The sequence below is a fragment of the Microtus oregoni genome, unplaced genomic scaffold, assembly GCF_018167655.1.
Source record: "Microtus oregoni isolate MIOR12 unplaced genomic scaffold, Mior012 000031F_ref0000149, whole genome shotgun sequence".
In the NCBI taxonomy this organism is placed as follows: domain Eukaryota; kingdom Metazoa; phylum Chordata; class Mammalia; order Rodentia; family Cricetidae; genus Microtus; species Microtus oregoni.
Window position 1 is genome coordinate 20,488,496 of NW_024543090.1, and position 15,532 is coordinate 20,504,027.

General features: G+C 52.9%; 3 protein-coding genes across 3 annotated transcripts in view; 2 read left to right on the plus strand and 1 right to left on the minus strand.

Moving 5' to 3' along the window:
• Positions 1 to 6,402: 6,402 nt before the first annotated feature.
• Gchfr (GTP cyclohydrolase I feedback regulator) lies at positions 6,403 to 10,503 on the plus strand. The gene is made up of 3 exons (XM_041678837.1): positions 6,403 to 6,597; positions 8,335 to 8,429; positions 10,069 to 10,503. The coding sequence occupies exons 1-3, from the start codon at positions 6,562 to 6,564 to the stop codon at positions 10,190 to 10,192; spliced, it is 255 nt and encodes an 84-aa protein (XP_041534771.1). The 5' UTR covers positions 6,403 to 6,561; the 3' UTR covers positions 10,193 to 10,503.
• A 70-nt stretch (positions 10,504 to 10,573) lies between these two features.
• Dnajc17 (DnaJ heat shock protein family (Hsp40) member C17) overlaps positions 10,574 to 15,532 on the minus strand; it is a 33,911-nt gene continuing 28,952 nt past the window's right edge. Inside the window, exon 11 of the mRNA XM_041678833.1 lies at positions 10,574 to 10,805. Within this exon, the coding sequence (XP_041534767.1) occupies positions 10,686 to 10,805 (120 nt within the window). The 3' untranslated portion in view covers positions 10,574 to 10,685. The remainder of the gene's footprint in view (positions 10,806 to 15,532) is intronic.
• Positions 12,962 to 14,086, plus strand: CUNH15orf62 (chromosome unknown C15orf62 homolog). The gene has a single exon (XM_041678834.1). It carries the CDS (start codon positions 13,051 to 13,053, stop codon positions 13,576 to 13,578), a length of 528 nt encoding a protein of 175 aa, XP_041534768.1. The 5' UTR covers positions 12,962 to 13,050; the 3' UTR covers positions 13,579 to 14,086.

The window sequence follows — 15,532 nt, forward strand, 5'->3', positions numbered from 1 at the left end:
GGGTGCTGGGAATCGAACCTGGGTCCTCTAGAAGAGCAGCCAGTGCTCTTAATGCCTGAGGCATCTCATTTCTCCAGCCCGCTCACAAATAGTCTTGACGGAAGAAATCCTAGTGGTTTTCACGTACAAGGGTCATCATCATTCCTGCATTCTAAATGGGAGGAGGAAACTCTTATTAGCGTAAAATACTGTGAGCCGGGCGGTGGTGGTGCACGCCTTTAATCCCAGCTCTTGGGAGGCAGAGACAGGTGGATCTCTGTGAGTTCGAGGCCAGCCTGGTCTACAAGAGCTTGTTCCAGGACAGGCTCGAAAGCTACAGAGAAACCATGTCTCAAAAAACTAAACTAAACTAAAATAAAATAAAAATAAAAAATAAAAAAGAATAAATAAAATACTGTAAAAGGAATGAATCTGGAAGAAAAATTGACACACATAAAAAATAAATAAATAAAGCCTGGGCATCACGGTACACGCCTTTAATTCCAGGATTCAGGAAGCTGAGGCAGGAGGATATATGTGAGTTTGAGGCCAGCCTGTTCTACAGAGAAAGTTCCAGGACAGTCAGGGTTACACAGAGAAAACCTGTCTGGAAAACAACAACAAACAAACAAATAAAAAGTAAGATAAAAAATAAAAATGAGGGCTGGAGAGATGGCTCAGAGGTTAAGAGCATTGCCTGCCCTTCCAAAGGTCCTGAGTTCAATTCCCAGCAACCACATGGTGGCTCACAACCATCTGTAATGAGATCTGGTGCCCTCTTCTGGCCAGAATATTGTATACATAATAAATAAATAAATATTTAAAAAAAATAAAAATAAATAAAAATGAACAAGAACTGTCGCATAGTGATTGTGCATATTTATGGCATGCAGTGTAACACAAGACCCTATTTCAAAAATTGAATGAGGACCAGTGAGATGGTGGTTCAGCGGTCAGGATGCTGGCACTGAGGGTGACCACCTGAGTTCCCCTGAGTCTGATTCCTGGAAAGCACACAGTGGCGAGAACTGACAGAACCGACTCCTGAAAGGTGTGTCAGATGCATAAGCTTTGTCTGTGCCCTCCTAGGGCTAGGCATGGTGGCTCATACCTGGGCAAAAGCAGGGGAACTCAACCCACGTTCAAGGCCAGCCTGGCTTACGTTGTGAGACTCAAGAAGACAAAGGAAGGGAGCGACACATAGGTGGGAGAGGAGAGTGGGACTCAGGCAGCTTCAGCACCCTGTGCGCCGCTGCAGAAGCAATCCGTAAACACTGACGGGGGGGGGGGGGGGGGGGGGGGGGCGGGGGACAGGGAGCGCAGGCCGGGAATTCATTTCCTCCTGGATATTAAAGATGTTATCAGGCAGGAGGAAGCCTGCCTGGGCAGCCGGCGCTGGGATGGGCTGCTGCAGACCGGGCTCTATCTCCCGGCGCATCTACACACCAGTTCTGCGAACGTAATAAAGCGAGTCCTGGCACCATTCTAGGTCTCTTTCCACCCCTCCACAGCCCAGCCAAGAAAGGCAAACAGCAGATCCCACGCTCCTGCCCAGCCCAGAACATCCGCTTCATCTGACTCTGCCCAAAAAGTGACACTGTAGCGCCTTGCGCTGTAGCCTTACCTAGGTTCTAACTTCTAAGGTTCTCACACACACGCGCGCGCGTGCGCGCGCACGCGCGCACACACACACACACACGCACACGCACATAAAAAGGTCATGGTGGGGCTGGAGAGCTGACTCAGTTAAGTGTCTTTTGTGCAAGCACGAGGACCTGAATCTGGATCCCCTGCACCCAAGCAAAAGCCAGGCAAGGTAACCTAGAACTGATGGGGAGGATGGGGTGGAAAGGCAGATCCCTGGAGTCACTGGCTAGTCGGATAGGGTGGACAGACTGGGACGGTAGCCCATGGGTAAAGAGTGCCTGCGGTACAGTCATGAGGAGGGGTGTTTGGATGCCAGAACATCTCCCCTGACAAGCCAGCATCCCAAGCACACCCATAGCCCCAGATATCCAGCGTCGGCCTCTAGCCTCTAAACACGTGTGTAAACACACACACGCACACACACACACCATATTCTTATTTTTAGGCCTCACCTGAGCTCCTTAGGTAGCCCTGAGTTTCATCCCCAGCATAACTGAACCATCTGTAGTGGCTCACTCAGGATTTGGGAGCCTGAGGCAAGAGGATTGCTGAGACTTCAAAGTCAGCCTGACTACATAATGAGCTTCAGGCCTCCCTAAGTTACAAAGTGAGACCTTGCCAAAAAGAAAAGAAAAAAGAAAAAGGAAGCATCTATAAGTCCCCGTACCCACCCCACCTCACCCAGTTCCCTTCTCTCTCTCAGCTCAGAGGCAATGGCCCCCTGGAAGAAGTATACTTAACTCTCTTGTCTGTTCTCTCTCTCTCTCTCTTTCTCTCTCTCTCTCTCTCTCTCTCTCTTTTAATTTGAGCACATATTTGGGGAAAATAAAAGGAATTCCACTATGGAAGCGGCACTGAAGGACCCTTTCAAGCCAGACTCTTCGGACTCATAACTATATAATCTTAGCACCAGAGGCTGAGACAGGAAGATTGCAAGGTCTGGAACATCTTAGGGCTACCTAGGGGGATGACCTGTATGGAGAAAGAGAGGGGAGAGAGGAGGAGAAAAAGGGATAGAGGGATGGAGGATTGGGAGGGGGTAGATGGTGGGAGTGGGGACCAGGGAAGGAGGAGGCTTTCTAAATAAACTCAGGATACCATTAAGGGCTCAGGATTTAGGCACATCTCAGGCGTCTGCTTAAGAACGTGAACCCCGCCCTCCGACTGCGGGCCTCTGAGACATCCAGATAATTACAGAGTGCCCAGAGATTCCAGATGTTTATCAGGAGGCAGCTGGACTCCTGCTTCAGGGATAGTGCCACTGGTTCTGTGGGTCAGGAGGTCAGCGTCAAACAACTTTTGTATTCTTTCTCCGCTGCAGGAGTAGTTTCCTTAAATACTTGCTAATTTACCTATCTATTTATCTTCTGTCCTGCTGCTATTTTTAAGATAGAATCTCACTTTGTAGCTTAGGCTGACCTTGAACTCAAAGTGACCCTCTTGCTAAGTGCTGAGAAGATAAACAATTTCAGTTATGGCTACAATTTGGCTGAGTGTACCTCAAATGTTTATGTGTCACTGACTTGATCTAGAGGGTGGCATTGCTGGGAAGTGGCGACACTTTAGAAGGTGAGGCCTAGGGAAGGTCTCTAGTCCCTGGGGACAAGCCCTTGCGGAAACCAGGCGACCCCAGCCTCAGTCTGTCTCCTGCTGCCTGGATTCGGAGCACTTCATCCTGCCCATAGGCTACTGCCGAGCTTCCTCAGTCCTCACCTGACGCTAAGAGTGATGGAGCTACCTGATGCTGGGGCAGGACTCCATTACGCCTGTCAAAGTGACCTCCCTAGTTAGTTAGGCTCTCTCTCTCTCTCTCTCTCTCTCTCTCTCTCTCTCTGTGTGTGTGTGTGTGTGTGTGTGTGTGTGTGTGTGTGTGTGTGTGCATTCGTGGGGTCAAAGGAGGGCGCTGAGTGTCCTCTATTGTGGGTCACCTGTTTCTTTGAACCAGTCTCTCCCTGAACTTGGTGCTCACATTTTCTCATCTAAACTGGAAGCCAGCAAAGACCAGTGTCCTCCTGCCTCTGCCTTCCATGAAACTGGATTGCAGGCAGTGGTAGAAACATCTAGCTCCTTCCTTACAAAGGCTCTGGGATCCAAACTAAGGGTCTCATGATTACATCGCAGCCTCATGCCCTTCACTGCTAGGCTGGGTTTTTTGTTTTGTTTTGTGTGTGTGTGTGTGTCTGTGTGTGTGTTTGGAGACATTCTTTCTATGTAGTCCAGGCTAGCCTCCATTCCCAATGTTGCAGGTGCTGCCTTACGCTAACAGGAAGCTGACTAATACGATGATCTTGTAATGGGTGAAGGCATTTTTCTCACCATGAGCCTCACTTTCCCTACTTGCTTTGGAGCACTAACTCAGAGCCTACCTAAACCTATGTCTCCCAAATTGCAGTTCCCAAGACTCCCAAATAACGCTCCTTTATGTTTGCACTTTCTAAGCTTAAAGTGACATTTTGTCTGTCTCAAATCACAAAACAAAATACTGTTTAGCTTTACACATCTCTGAACTTTCCATAAATGTTGTTCAGTTTTTAGACAGGTTCTCACTGTGTAGCCCAGGCTGTACTCCAATGCTCCCATGCAAGCATTGACCGGACTGGACTGATTAGCTTCTGAGACGAGATCTAGACTGCCCTCAGATGCCATCTCGGACTCAGCCTGCCGAGTTGGGGATCATAGGGGATCATCACCCGGGCTCTAAGGTTTATCTAGGGAGGTTTGGCTTTGTCACAAGGGGTGGAATTTGATTGTATCAGTCACAGTCTGTGAACGCAACGGAAGTGTTTTCTGCTGTCAGGCTGTCCCAACCCTCAACACTTTAGCCAACTCTGGTTTTTACAGCCTTTTCTTCCCATTCAGTTTCTTTTTTTGGGGGGGGGGGATGGGAGGAGAGAAAAGGCTTTCTTTTAAGGTTTATTTTTATGTATATGTGAGTGTACAGGTGCCTGTGGAGGCCAGAAGAGGACATTGGCTCTCCTGGATCTGGACTTACAGGCAGTTGTGAGGCACCTGATAGGGGTCCTGGGACCTGAACTAGAGTCCCCTGGCAAAGCAGCAAGTGTTCGTGACTTCTGAGCCCTCTCTCTAGTCCGGTGAGGCAGAGGGCCTTTTTTGAGACAATATTTCACATTGCACCACAGGCTGGTCTTGAACTTGAAGCAATCCTGTGTCCTGAGTACACTAGGCTTAGGGATGGGAGCCACCATGCCCCCCCCCCCCCCCCCCCCCCCCCCCCCCCCGCCTCCCGCCCCCCATGGAATCTCACTACGTCGCCCGGTTAGTATTTCACTTCCAATTGTCTTTGCTTCTCCTGCTTCGGTCTCTGAAGTAGCTGGAACCACAGCTGTGGGCCACACGCCTGCCAATCTTAAATTTTTTTTTCTTTTCTTTCTTAGCTTTACGGTAGTATCTGGTGGCTTAAAATGGACGTTTAGGGGCCATCAAGATGGCTGAGTGGGTAAGGCACTCGCTGGCAAGCCTGACAACCTGAGTTGGATCCCTAGGACCCACAGCGTGGGAGGGAAGGGAGAACCAGTTCCTGAAAATCGTCTTCTGACCTTGCTGAGTGGGCCGTGACGGTACGTGAACACACAGACACACACCTACATCGCGCTTCTCGGACTCCTAAAGGTTTGGGAGTGTGGCGCTAAGCTTATTGGTCGGTTCCATTTCTTCTCTCGCGGAGTGCCTAGTCACGACAGTGCCCGCCTTGTTGATGTAGGTTTGTTTGCTCTTGTTTATTTTTGCTTATTTGGTTTTGGTTTGTGGTTTTTGAGACAAATTCACACACACACACACACACCCCAGTTTCCTTCCTGTTGCTGATAAAATACTCTGACAAACACAACTTAGGGTACAAAGATTCTAGCTCAACAGTTCACCAAGGCGGGGTGTCAAGTCTGCCTGCCTTGTGTGGGGTCAAACTCATTGAACCACTGGGCCGACTTAGCTCCCTGTAGGAGTTCTTTATAGGTTTTCCCCTCCCAGTACTGGGGGTTAGCTCTAAACACGGATGTGCTTTATTTCTCTGGCTAAATCGTTGGGGTGAGAGAGCTGGTCCCAAGCAGGAAGGGACGATATAAATAAATCAGACCAGTTAGGTAAGAAGTGCAGGTTTCCAGGCCGTGGGCAAGGGTGTTCCAGGGTGGCTTACTCTGCTCTGCTTTTTAGGGAATCAATCACAACGTGTCAATTGAAGGATGTTGAACTGTCAGCTTCTGGTGCATCTAGATGAGGGCGTGGAACAGCTGGCTGTGAACTCGCCGCCCTCCCTAGGGTATCAGGTTCAGGGATCGATGTTTCCCTGCCCTGCCCCAGGTACTACCCTGTGATTTGCGCGTGTTCCCGAGGCTCCCCGCAGGAGGACCGGATTCCGCGCCTAAGGGACTGGCGGGCTGGCAACGAGTCAAGCGCGCAGGTGCTTCGCAGATTTAATTTGCAAGGCCGAAGGCGTGCAAGGACCCTCAGTCACACTGAAAATGCCAGTGCCCAGCACGCGGGACGGCGCAGGGACCTGACACTGACACTCTCGTCTAGCCTAGCCTCGTGCACTTAAAGTTCTCCGGGGACGCGTCCTGGTGAAGGCACGCAGTCCCCACGTCCCTTTGGCTGCAGCCAGGTCCACAGTGCAGTTTTCGCCCTGCAACGCTGTAGGGTCAGGCGGGAAGCAGCAGGCGGGAAGCAACAGGACTTTGGAGCCTGGGCGTGGAGGTGTGGCAGGAAGAGGGCAAAGGGGCGAAAGGAGCCCCGGCGGCCACGGCCACAGCTGCTAGTGGAGTCCGCAGGGACACGCCCGCCTCCTGGTCTCCCGGGCGGCGGGACCGCGGCGCGCGCTCCTGATTGGCCCGCGCGGTGGCCGCACCGCCGCCAAGCGCCGTCCGCAGACAGAGAAGAGAGTAACGGGACTGTGGTCGCGGGCCGCCCCAGCCACGCACCATGCCCTACCTGCTCATCAGCACCCAGATCCGCATGGTGAGTACTCTGCGTGGGTGACTACGACAACCACTCCGCGCGATTTTCCTGACGGTCCCCCGCAACCCGCCCGCCACACCCCCGCGGCGCGGACACCGAGCAGGGTCAGGCGGCCGGGTGGGCGGGGAGCTCCACGGGGACACACACGACCCGTTTCGCAAGTGCTGCAGCCAGGGCCCGCACGAAGGCGAAGACCAAGCTGAGCCGCACGCACAGTGGCCGCACCTGTAGCTCCTTCAAGGAGGGGTTAATCCTGATGCACTGAGAACTGGGGCTTGAGAAGAAGGAGGGGGCTGTAAGCGGCCTGGGAAGAGCACCAGACGGGAATCTGAGGCCTCCCTTCTCTAGGTGCAGTCATATCAGCTGGGAGTGGGGGGCAGGGGGCGTAGTGTACTGGATGCTTCGGAAGCCCCTTTGTAACTTTCAGATACACGATGCCCACCCCCACCCCAGCTGAACAGCAGGGCGCGCTCTCATCCTCTTCCAGAATTCCAGCAGTGGGTACAGACCCAACTCCCACAGGATGAAGCAGGAAGCGTGGGCTTCATGACGGGGCAGGAGAGGTCTGGACAGTGCTCAGGGCAGAGGTCTGAGAACCTGTACAGTTGTTAAAATACGGATTGCTGGGCGCTTTCCTCAGACCTTCAGAAACTCTGGAGAATGTGGGAATCCAAGCTTGGAAATGTCTCCCTCAAATAATAATTATTCTTTTAATTCTTTTCTTTTTTTTTTTTTCACGTAGCCCAGGCTGGCCTCAAATTCGCTATGTGTTAGGGGCTGACCTTGTTTTCCGAGTACTGGGATTACAGGCATGTCCACTAGGCTTGGCTGTCTTATAGTTTTACTGATATGCAATGCAATCAAAACATTCACTGGTAGAAAACATACGGTTTAATGTCTGTGAGGGGTTTTGGTTTTAGTATATTCAGAGCTGGGTACCATCACTAGAATCAATTTTAATATGTGTCTATGAGCTCTAGCTGCTAACTTTACGCTTGCCTGTGTGTTCTTTTGGGCCTGGCTGCTTTCCTGTCCATGTTTTCAAAGTCCGTTCATATTGTTGCATTCCTGCCGAAGAAGATTCTGTAGGAAGGCTACACCACTGTTTCCCACCTTGCAGCTATAGCCCAGGCTGGCCTCGAAGCTAGCCCACTGCCTTTTTTCCTACTAGAACTACAAGCTTGCCTTTTTTTTTTTTTTTTTTTTTTTGAGACAGGGTTTCTCTGTGATGGCTCTGACTGGCCTCGAGCTCACAGAGATCCACCTGCCTCTGCCTTCAGAGTGCTGGGATTAAAGGTGTGCGCCACCACCATCTGGCTAAGCCTTGCCACATTTTACTTCTGTGCTCCTCCACTGACCAGCATTGCAAGGCTGTTTCCAGCTTTTGGCTGTTACGGGTAGTTCTGCCAGCAGCATATATAGGTTTTTGTCATTTTTGTTCTGTTTTTCATTTTGGTGGCAGTTGTAAATTGCGAAGTTTACATGCCTGTGTGTAAATTTTCATGTGGATGTGTGTTTTCATTTCTTTGATTCTCCAGGTGATGTCAATACACAGGATACATGGTTGGTGGCGTCTGGCCTGAAAGTGCTGGCAGGCAGAGTTTAGGAAGCCAGGGAGGACCCACCCTGTTCCCCTCTTAGCTTGTGCTCCTTCTCCATACCTTCAGCGCTGTTCCCCTTTACCTGCCCCCTTCTGCCCAGCAGCCAGTTAAGCAGCTCCTGTGGCTTCCCTTGCAGGAGGTGGGCCCCACCATGGTGGGCGATGAGCATTCGGATCCGGAGCTGATGCAGCACCTGGGGGCCACAAAGAGACGTGTCCTGGGAAACAACTTGTGAGTAGTGGCGTCCTTCAGCGCCTTCTTTCTCCCTGGCAGTGCCTCCTCCTGCCTCCCCCTTTACACAACCAACACACCATTGCACGACAACATGCATTCATCTGTAATCCCCCACAGGGAGAGTTTCCCACAAGCCCCCAGTCTTCCTTCACAAGGCAGCTCATCTTTAGTGGAAGTCTGTGGAAGCACAGCCTGTCCTGAGTCTGGGGCTCTGGAAATGAACTCTCCCTTTCCGTGTCCTCTCTGCTCTAAACTGGATCCCATCAGCAAAGGCAATAGGGCTGGCTGAGTAACAGAGCAGGACACCTGGGGCCTCTTTCCAGCTCTTGGCTGCCCGGCATTTGGCCATTTCCTGCAGCGTATTTTACAGCATCCCTGCCTGAATGCCACTGCTTCCCTTTCTGATTCCTTGCCCTGTGTTAGTGTCTATTTCCACAGACACCATGACCAAGGAAGCATTTAATAGGGGACTTGCTTACAGTTTTAGAGTCCATGATCATGGTGGGGAGCGTGGCAGCATGAGACAGGTGCTGGAGCAGTAGCTGAGAGCTTTGCATCCTGATTTGCAGGCCCAGAGAGAGAGAGACAGAGACTGGGCCTGGAATGGGCTTTGAAAATGTCAAAGCCCACACCCAGGGACACACTTCCTCCAAGGCCACACCTTCCAATCCTTCCAATCCTTCTCAAGCAGTTCCACTTCCTGGTAACCAAGCATTCAGATAGATGAGCCTTTGAGGGCTCCTTTCATTCAGGCCACCACAGCAACTTATGAGAGGAAGCATTTAATTGGGGACTTGCATTGAGTGAGTGAACCCATAACCAAAATGGCAAGGAGCATGGCAGCAGGCAGACAGGAGCAGTAGCTGACCCATCTGACCCAGAGCAGAAGGCAGAGAGACACTTGCCCTGATGGCCTCCTCCAGTGGCCCACCTCCTCCAAGACCAGTTTCCAATGCTTCCCAAAACAGGCCCACCAGCTGGAGACCAAACATTCGATGATACAAGTCTGTAGGGGCCATTCTCATTCAAACCAGCACAGCCTCCCTATTATAAAGCAGGTTCAGGGATCCTCAGAAGAATTGCCATCCCAAGTGCAAGGAGGGGAGAAAGACAGACAGATCCCAGCCCTTGACCAAGGCAGGGAGGAGCCAATCCCATCCCTTGCCATGAGTCATTTGCTTCAAGATGCCAAGCTTGGGGTTCGGGGCCCGTATCTGCTTCATGCTCTCTACAACTCAAGGGAAATCAAACTTTCTGTGCCAGAAAAGGGCACATGGATCCAGGTGCTAACCTTATTTGTTCTTCAGAGTTGCAAGACAGCTAGAGAGGGGCCTGAGCCCTGAAGAGGGGAGACTGCCTAGTGGGGTGCTCAGACTAACACACACAGCAGCCGTAAGGCTACCGTGGGGTCTGCTATTCACGGCAGCCAGAGCTAACCAGCCTGTTTTCTCACGTATCAGCACAACAGTGATGGCACCTTCATCAGACGGGGAGAATAAAGCAAAGTGTGTAGCATGGGACAGAACAGAGGGTGTGCACTTAGCCTCTCACCAGGCAAGTGCCCGGCAAACAGGCCTGGCTCTGGCCGGGTGCCTGCTCTGCTTCTCCTCACCTCGCTCTCCTGGTTTCTTCACAGCTATGAATACTATGTCAACGACCCTCCTCGCATAGTCCTGGACAAGCTGGAACTCAGGGGCTTCCGTGTGTTGAGCATGACAGGGGTGGGCCAGACGCTGGTGTGGTGCCTGTACAAGGAATGACCTGTGGACAGAGCACCTTCGGAGGGCCTGGCTTGTGCCCTGAGCCCCAATCCTTGCAACATTGTCTGCCTTGCCTGCCTCTTTCTAAACTGTCAGGTTCCTTGCCCAACCCTGATGGCTGCGCAGCCTAAGGAGCCTTGCTCCAGTTCCTTGGGCACAGCAGGCCTTGCCCTGGTCTGGTCAGCTCCCCCAGCTAGGGGCCTCTTGCTCTAGGCCATGTGCTGAAGGAGGCTACCCAGAGGACACTCCCTGGATCCTGCACAGCTAGTCCAAGCCAATAAAAGGCTCTCATGAGTGGATGATGTTCCTTAGCTTTGTTGTGCAGTGACTCTTGAAATACAACATTCTTTACTGTCCCTTGACCTGAGTGGAGCCCTCTCAGATAAAGTCCAGCTCATGACAAAGAAAAGTAGACTGTTTTATATATATATATAAAAAAGTTTATTAGTGATGATGCACAAAAGTGTGTGGGGTGGGAGAGCTGGAGCCGGGGCTACGTGGGCTTCCCCTCATCTTCCTGCTGCATCTGCGCGATCAGCTGCTGGCGCTCAGCTGCCTGGCGCATGCGCATCATGACAAGACTCTCATAGTCCCTTTCTGACCGCACTGAGCCCTGGGAACAGAAGGGACAAAAAAGTCAGGCTAGCAGGCACGGCCCCACAGATTCCAGATTCAGTATCAGGCCTGGGCCTAGACAGAACCAAGTTAAAAGCTGAAGAGGAAGAAGGGGCGGAGGAAGGACCCAGACATCTTGGATTCCGACTTCTCCAGGAGCCTAGAGAGCAGGCCTGTGCTCCCCAGGCTGCTTCTCCATTAGCTCCTCATCCACTCATCTCTAAGCTCCCCTGGCCTCCCTGTCCCCAGGATGTCACATCTCTCTCCATCCTGCTCTAGTCCAGGCCTCAGCCCTTTATCTGCCTCTCCTTCCCTCCGCCCATGGCTTCTGCCTGGCAGGTTTCCAACAGAAGAGGAGGTCTGAGGTCTACTGGACACAGCAGAGCTCTTCCCCTGTGGTCTGGCCTGCTGAGGACACAAAAGGGGGCCTTGCCCTCTCCACAAGTATGAGCCCAGCTTGCCTCGTAAAGACAAGACCAGGCTACTATAGGTAGGGTCCTTGGCTTTCTTTTAAGATCTTGCTAGCCATGCAGGGGACTGAGGAGGGGTTCACTTCGATAACCCAAGAACAACAGCCAGCCAGCCACAGGCCAAAGCTGTGGAAGGGAAGCAGCCTGACAACAGAGCACTGTGTGGCCAAGCCTGTCAGGCCAACGGTATGAATCAGACCGTTTCCTCCCTTGGCACCGCTGGAGCTGTGACACCCCTTATATGATTCTACAGTAGATAGAGGGGTGGGAAACCCACCAGCGATGGGACAGAGCCAAGCCAGGACAGCAGTACCAAGTGTGGTGGCCCAACTGTAACAAAAGAGTTGTGGGGCCCTAGGGGGGGGGGACGACCCCAGGCTGGTGCGCTCCCACAGTAGAAGGCTTGGAAGTCAGTGACCCGGGGAATAACATGGGAGTGGCTGAAGCTGGGCCGCCAGGCTCTGGCTAACTTGTTTGGAGTCAGGGGTGCAGATAAACAGGAAGTGACACTCAATCTGGTCCCCCTGTCTTTATACCTCCCCCATCCCTAGAAATAACCTCTTCTCAGCCACCCTCCCCCCAACCACTGGCAATTCAGGGCAGCTTCACACATACTGGCCCCCTCTACAAGAGGGTCCCCAAATGAGGTCCCCGAGCCAGAGGGAGAGCACTGGAGCAGCAGAGCAGCAGCCGGCCGGGCACTGATGTCCCCGCTGTGGGGAGGGCGCTGCTCCTTCCCCAAGTTCATACTGCTCTACCAAGAAAACTTCAAGTCACCCCTGGCATGCCCCCAGAACCCTGGGAGGAGTAAGCCCTTTACAGGCATGGGGCTGGTACCGGTTAACACACCCTCCACATCCGTCCCCACCATTCCTGTGGCCTGCCTAATGAAGGCCTGTCAACCAGCCCAAGGGCTGAGTCACCCACACCGGCAGGTCTCCTCTCTTCCTTCTCCAACAACTGTTCCAAAAATTGCCTTTCAATTAGCACCACCTCCCTGGGCTCTTCCCAGAGCCGACTGGGGCTAGGGAGCTAGGCAGGCCTGCTGGGGTCACGGTGGCAGCGGAGCTTTGACTGGACAGGAAGTCACCTGGTGACACACCGGGCAGGGCTGTCCCCAGACCACTCCCCAGAGGAATCTGAAGCGTCCTACTGCCCTGGGGTGTTGGTCACAGCTGCCCCAGTCCCAGCCTGAGGATGCTGCAATTACCTCAGAGCATGAAACCAGCTTCCCACCTGACTGAGTCAGCTGAAAACAAAACACATCTCTACCACACGCTGGCACAAACAGTCACGCCACTAATCAGAGTCCCCAGATGCTAGCAGAGAGAGCACAGCCCCACACTGGCCAGGAGATCGGCACATGCCACCAACTACCAGAGAGAGAGTGCCGCAGCCTGAAGAAGTGCACGCTCCCCTCCGGAGGTCCCGCCCTGCCCACCAGGCCCTCGGCCTTGTTTGACTCCGGCCCTGCTCTGTAAGTACCGCTGCTTCCTTTGGTTTTTTTCTACATGCCCGTCAAGTAACCAGGCCACTCTTATCTAGGCGGAGACTCCCAGCACTCTGATCTCCCGGACAAACTCTCCCTCCTGCTAGCCTCGTCTCACCATCCAAGATGCAACAAGACAAAGCGTGCAGCCTCTGCTCCTAGCCCTTGAGGGGTGTCGTCCCAGTTTCTGGCCTCCAGTCTGCTGGCAAATGGCCACAAGCTGCTGCTGAGCCCCTTTGTGGGGTTTCTCAGATGCCAGACCTGTTGGCTGACTTAGGAGCTCCATGGAGACTTGGCGGAAAGGCTCCTTCCGCAATGCCTCCTTCTTCAAGAGAATGACCCTGGGGCGGCCGCGGCAACTGCGGAGACAGGGCAGCACACTCAGCCAGGCCAGCACTGCTGGTGGTGACCACGAGGAGTACAGCAACAGAGAAGTCATCCGGGAACTTCGAGGGAGGTCAGACGGCCGGCGTCTGCCCTTGTGGGGAGATGAGCAGCCCCGAGCCACTCTGCTGGCCCCACCCAAGCCCCCACGTCTCTACCGAGAGAGCTCCAGTTGCCCCAATATTCTGGAGCCCCCAGCAACCTACACTGCCGCCTACTCGGCCACCCTGCCTTCAGCCATCTCCCTGACAGGCCCTCTCCACCAGTGCTCACAAGAGGACCTTTTGGATACTCCCCATTTCCCGAGGACACCTACTCCGGACCTCAATGACCCTTTCTTTTCCTTCAAAGTGGACCTGGGGATTTCACTTCTGGAAGAAGTTCTTCAGATGCTGAGGGAGCAGTTTCCTAGTGAGCCCCACTTCTGACCCCGGTGAGGACAGAGAGAACTGAGGTGACTGGAGCCTGGGAGACCTAGGCAGGTAAAGTGTGGATTATGGAGCAGGTGGAGACATAAGCCACAGTGCAGCCGGCCCCGACTGCTGAGCAATCCTCAAGTCACCCGGAGTGAAGGACAGAAGCCAGCTGGGAAAGTATGGGGGTCCCTCTCTGGCAGGAGCCCTGAAGGAAGCTGGAAAGGTCAGAAAAGGAAGCCACACCTGCAAACACAGGAACTGGTCATAGGTCAGGGGAGAGATAGGGTGGCACAGGGCGAGTCAGGAAGTCGGACTCAGACCAGCCTCTAGAACCACTGTCAACAGAGAAATCATAGGCTACATCTAGGAAGAAGCTGTCTAACTGAGATTAAGAGGAAGGCCGGAGAGAGCAGAGGTAGAAAAGCCACCTCTCACTTCCTATGCTTGTTTAATTGAAGTAAAAGCAAACCGAGCCGGGCGGTGGTGGCGCACGCCTTTAATCCCAGCACTCAGGAGGCAGAGGCAGGCGGATCTCTGTGAGTTCGAGACCAGCCTGGTCTACAAGAGCTAGTTCCAGGACAGGCTCCAAAACCACAGAGAAACCCTGTCTCGAAAAACCAAAAAAAAAAAAAAAAAAGCAAACCGAAAGTTCGGTTCCAGAGGCTTGGAGAAATGGCTCAGTGGATAAAGAGTTTGTATGCAGGCAGGAAGGCCTGAGTTCAGACCTCCAGTACCTACATGAAAAAAGCCAGACAGGTTTGACAGCCTGCCTGGAATTCCCGTGTTCAGGATGCAGGCACCAGGAGTCCCAGGGGGGCAGGCTGGCTGGCTAGACTAGTCAGATTGGCAGACTCTAGGCCCACGCACACACACACACTCAAACATACACTATACAGACACAAACACAAATCAGTTCCTTTTCACCTTAGCCAATGTTTGCTTGTTTTTGAGACAAGGTCTCTTACGTAGTACGGATGGCCTTAAGCTTGATGCTCCTGGGACTGCAGGCATGTGCCACCACACCCAGTTGTTTGGGCCGCACTGGGAGCCAAACCCAGAGCTTCACGCATGCCAAGCAAGTACTCTACCAAAATGGCCACATGCCAGCCCTCTAGCCACATTTTAAAGATGTTTTTAAAAATTATTTTTAATTGTGTGTGTGTGTGTGTGTGTGTGTGTGTGTGTGCATGCACACACGTATACACAGGTGCCTGCAGAGGCCAAAGGTGTGAGATGCCCCTAGAGCCAGAGTTACAGGCAGTTGTGAGCCACTTGATATGGTTGCTAGGAATTGAACTCGGGTCCTCCGGAAGAATAGTGTCTGTTCTTAATTGATAAGCCATCTTTCCAGCCTACCTAGCCATATTTTAAATCAACAGCCGCACCTGATTCATGGCTACCAGACAGTATGACATAGTTAGACCGAAGTCCACCAGATGGTGCTGGCCAGACACTAGTGCGGAAACAGCAGAAACTTGTCTAAGGAAAGGAAAATGCCACCCGGGATGCAGATGCAGGAGGGGCTGACAGAGCAGGAGAGGCAGGTGGAGGAAAAGGCAGGGGAATGCCCAACAATCATTACCAAACAGAGCGTGAGACTCAAGCTGCTCACAGGTCCTAAGCAATCCTGTGAGGAGTGTTCTGGGAACTCCCACAGTGTTATGTATGGGGGCCTCTTGGGGGCCTCTGGGAAAGGCTGACAGCAGCCTTCCTTCCCAGCAGAGGGATGACTTGATCAGGGAAAGAACAATGCACCAAGCAGCTCCAGAATCTTCCACCAGGCGGGGAGTTCTACCTTGCCCCAAACAGGCCAAGGCTGCACCTGTGACTACCCCAGTCTGTGGCTCGGCCACATCTGAATCCAGAACTCAGAAGTGCTGGACACATGGGTCTGGCCCCCAGGCTACTCCGAATGTGAAAGAAGGGTGGAGGGAAGGCTGACACACCCTGTGTCTCTCCTGTGCCC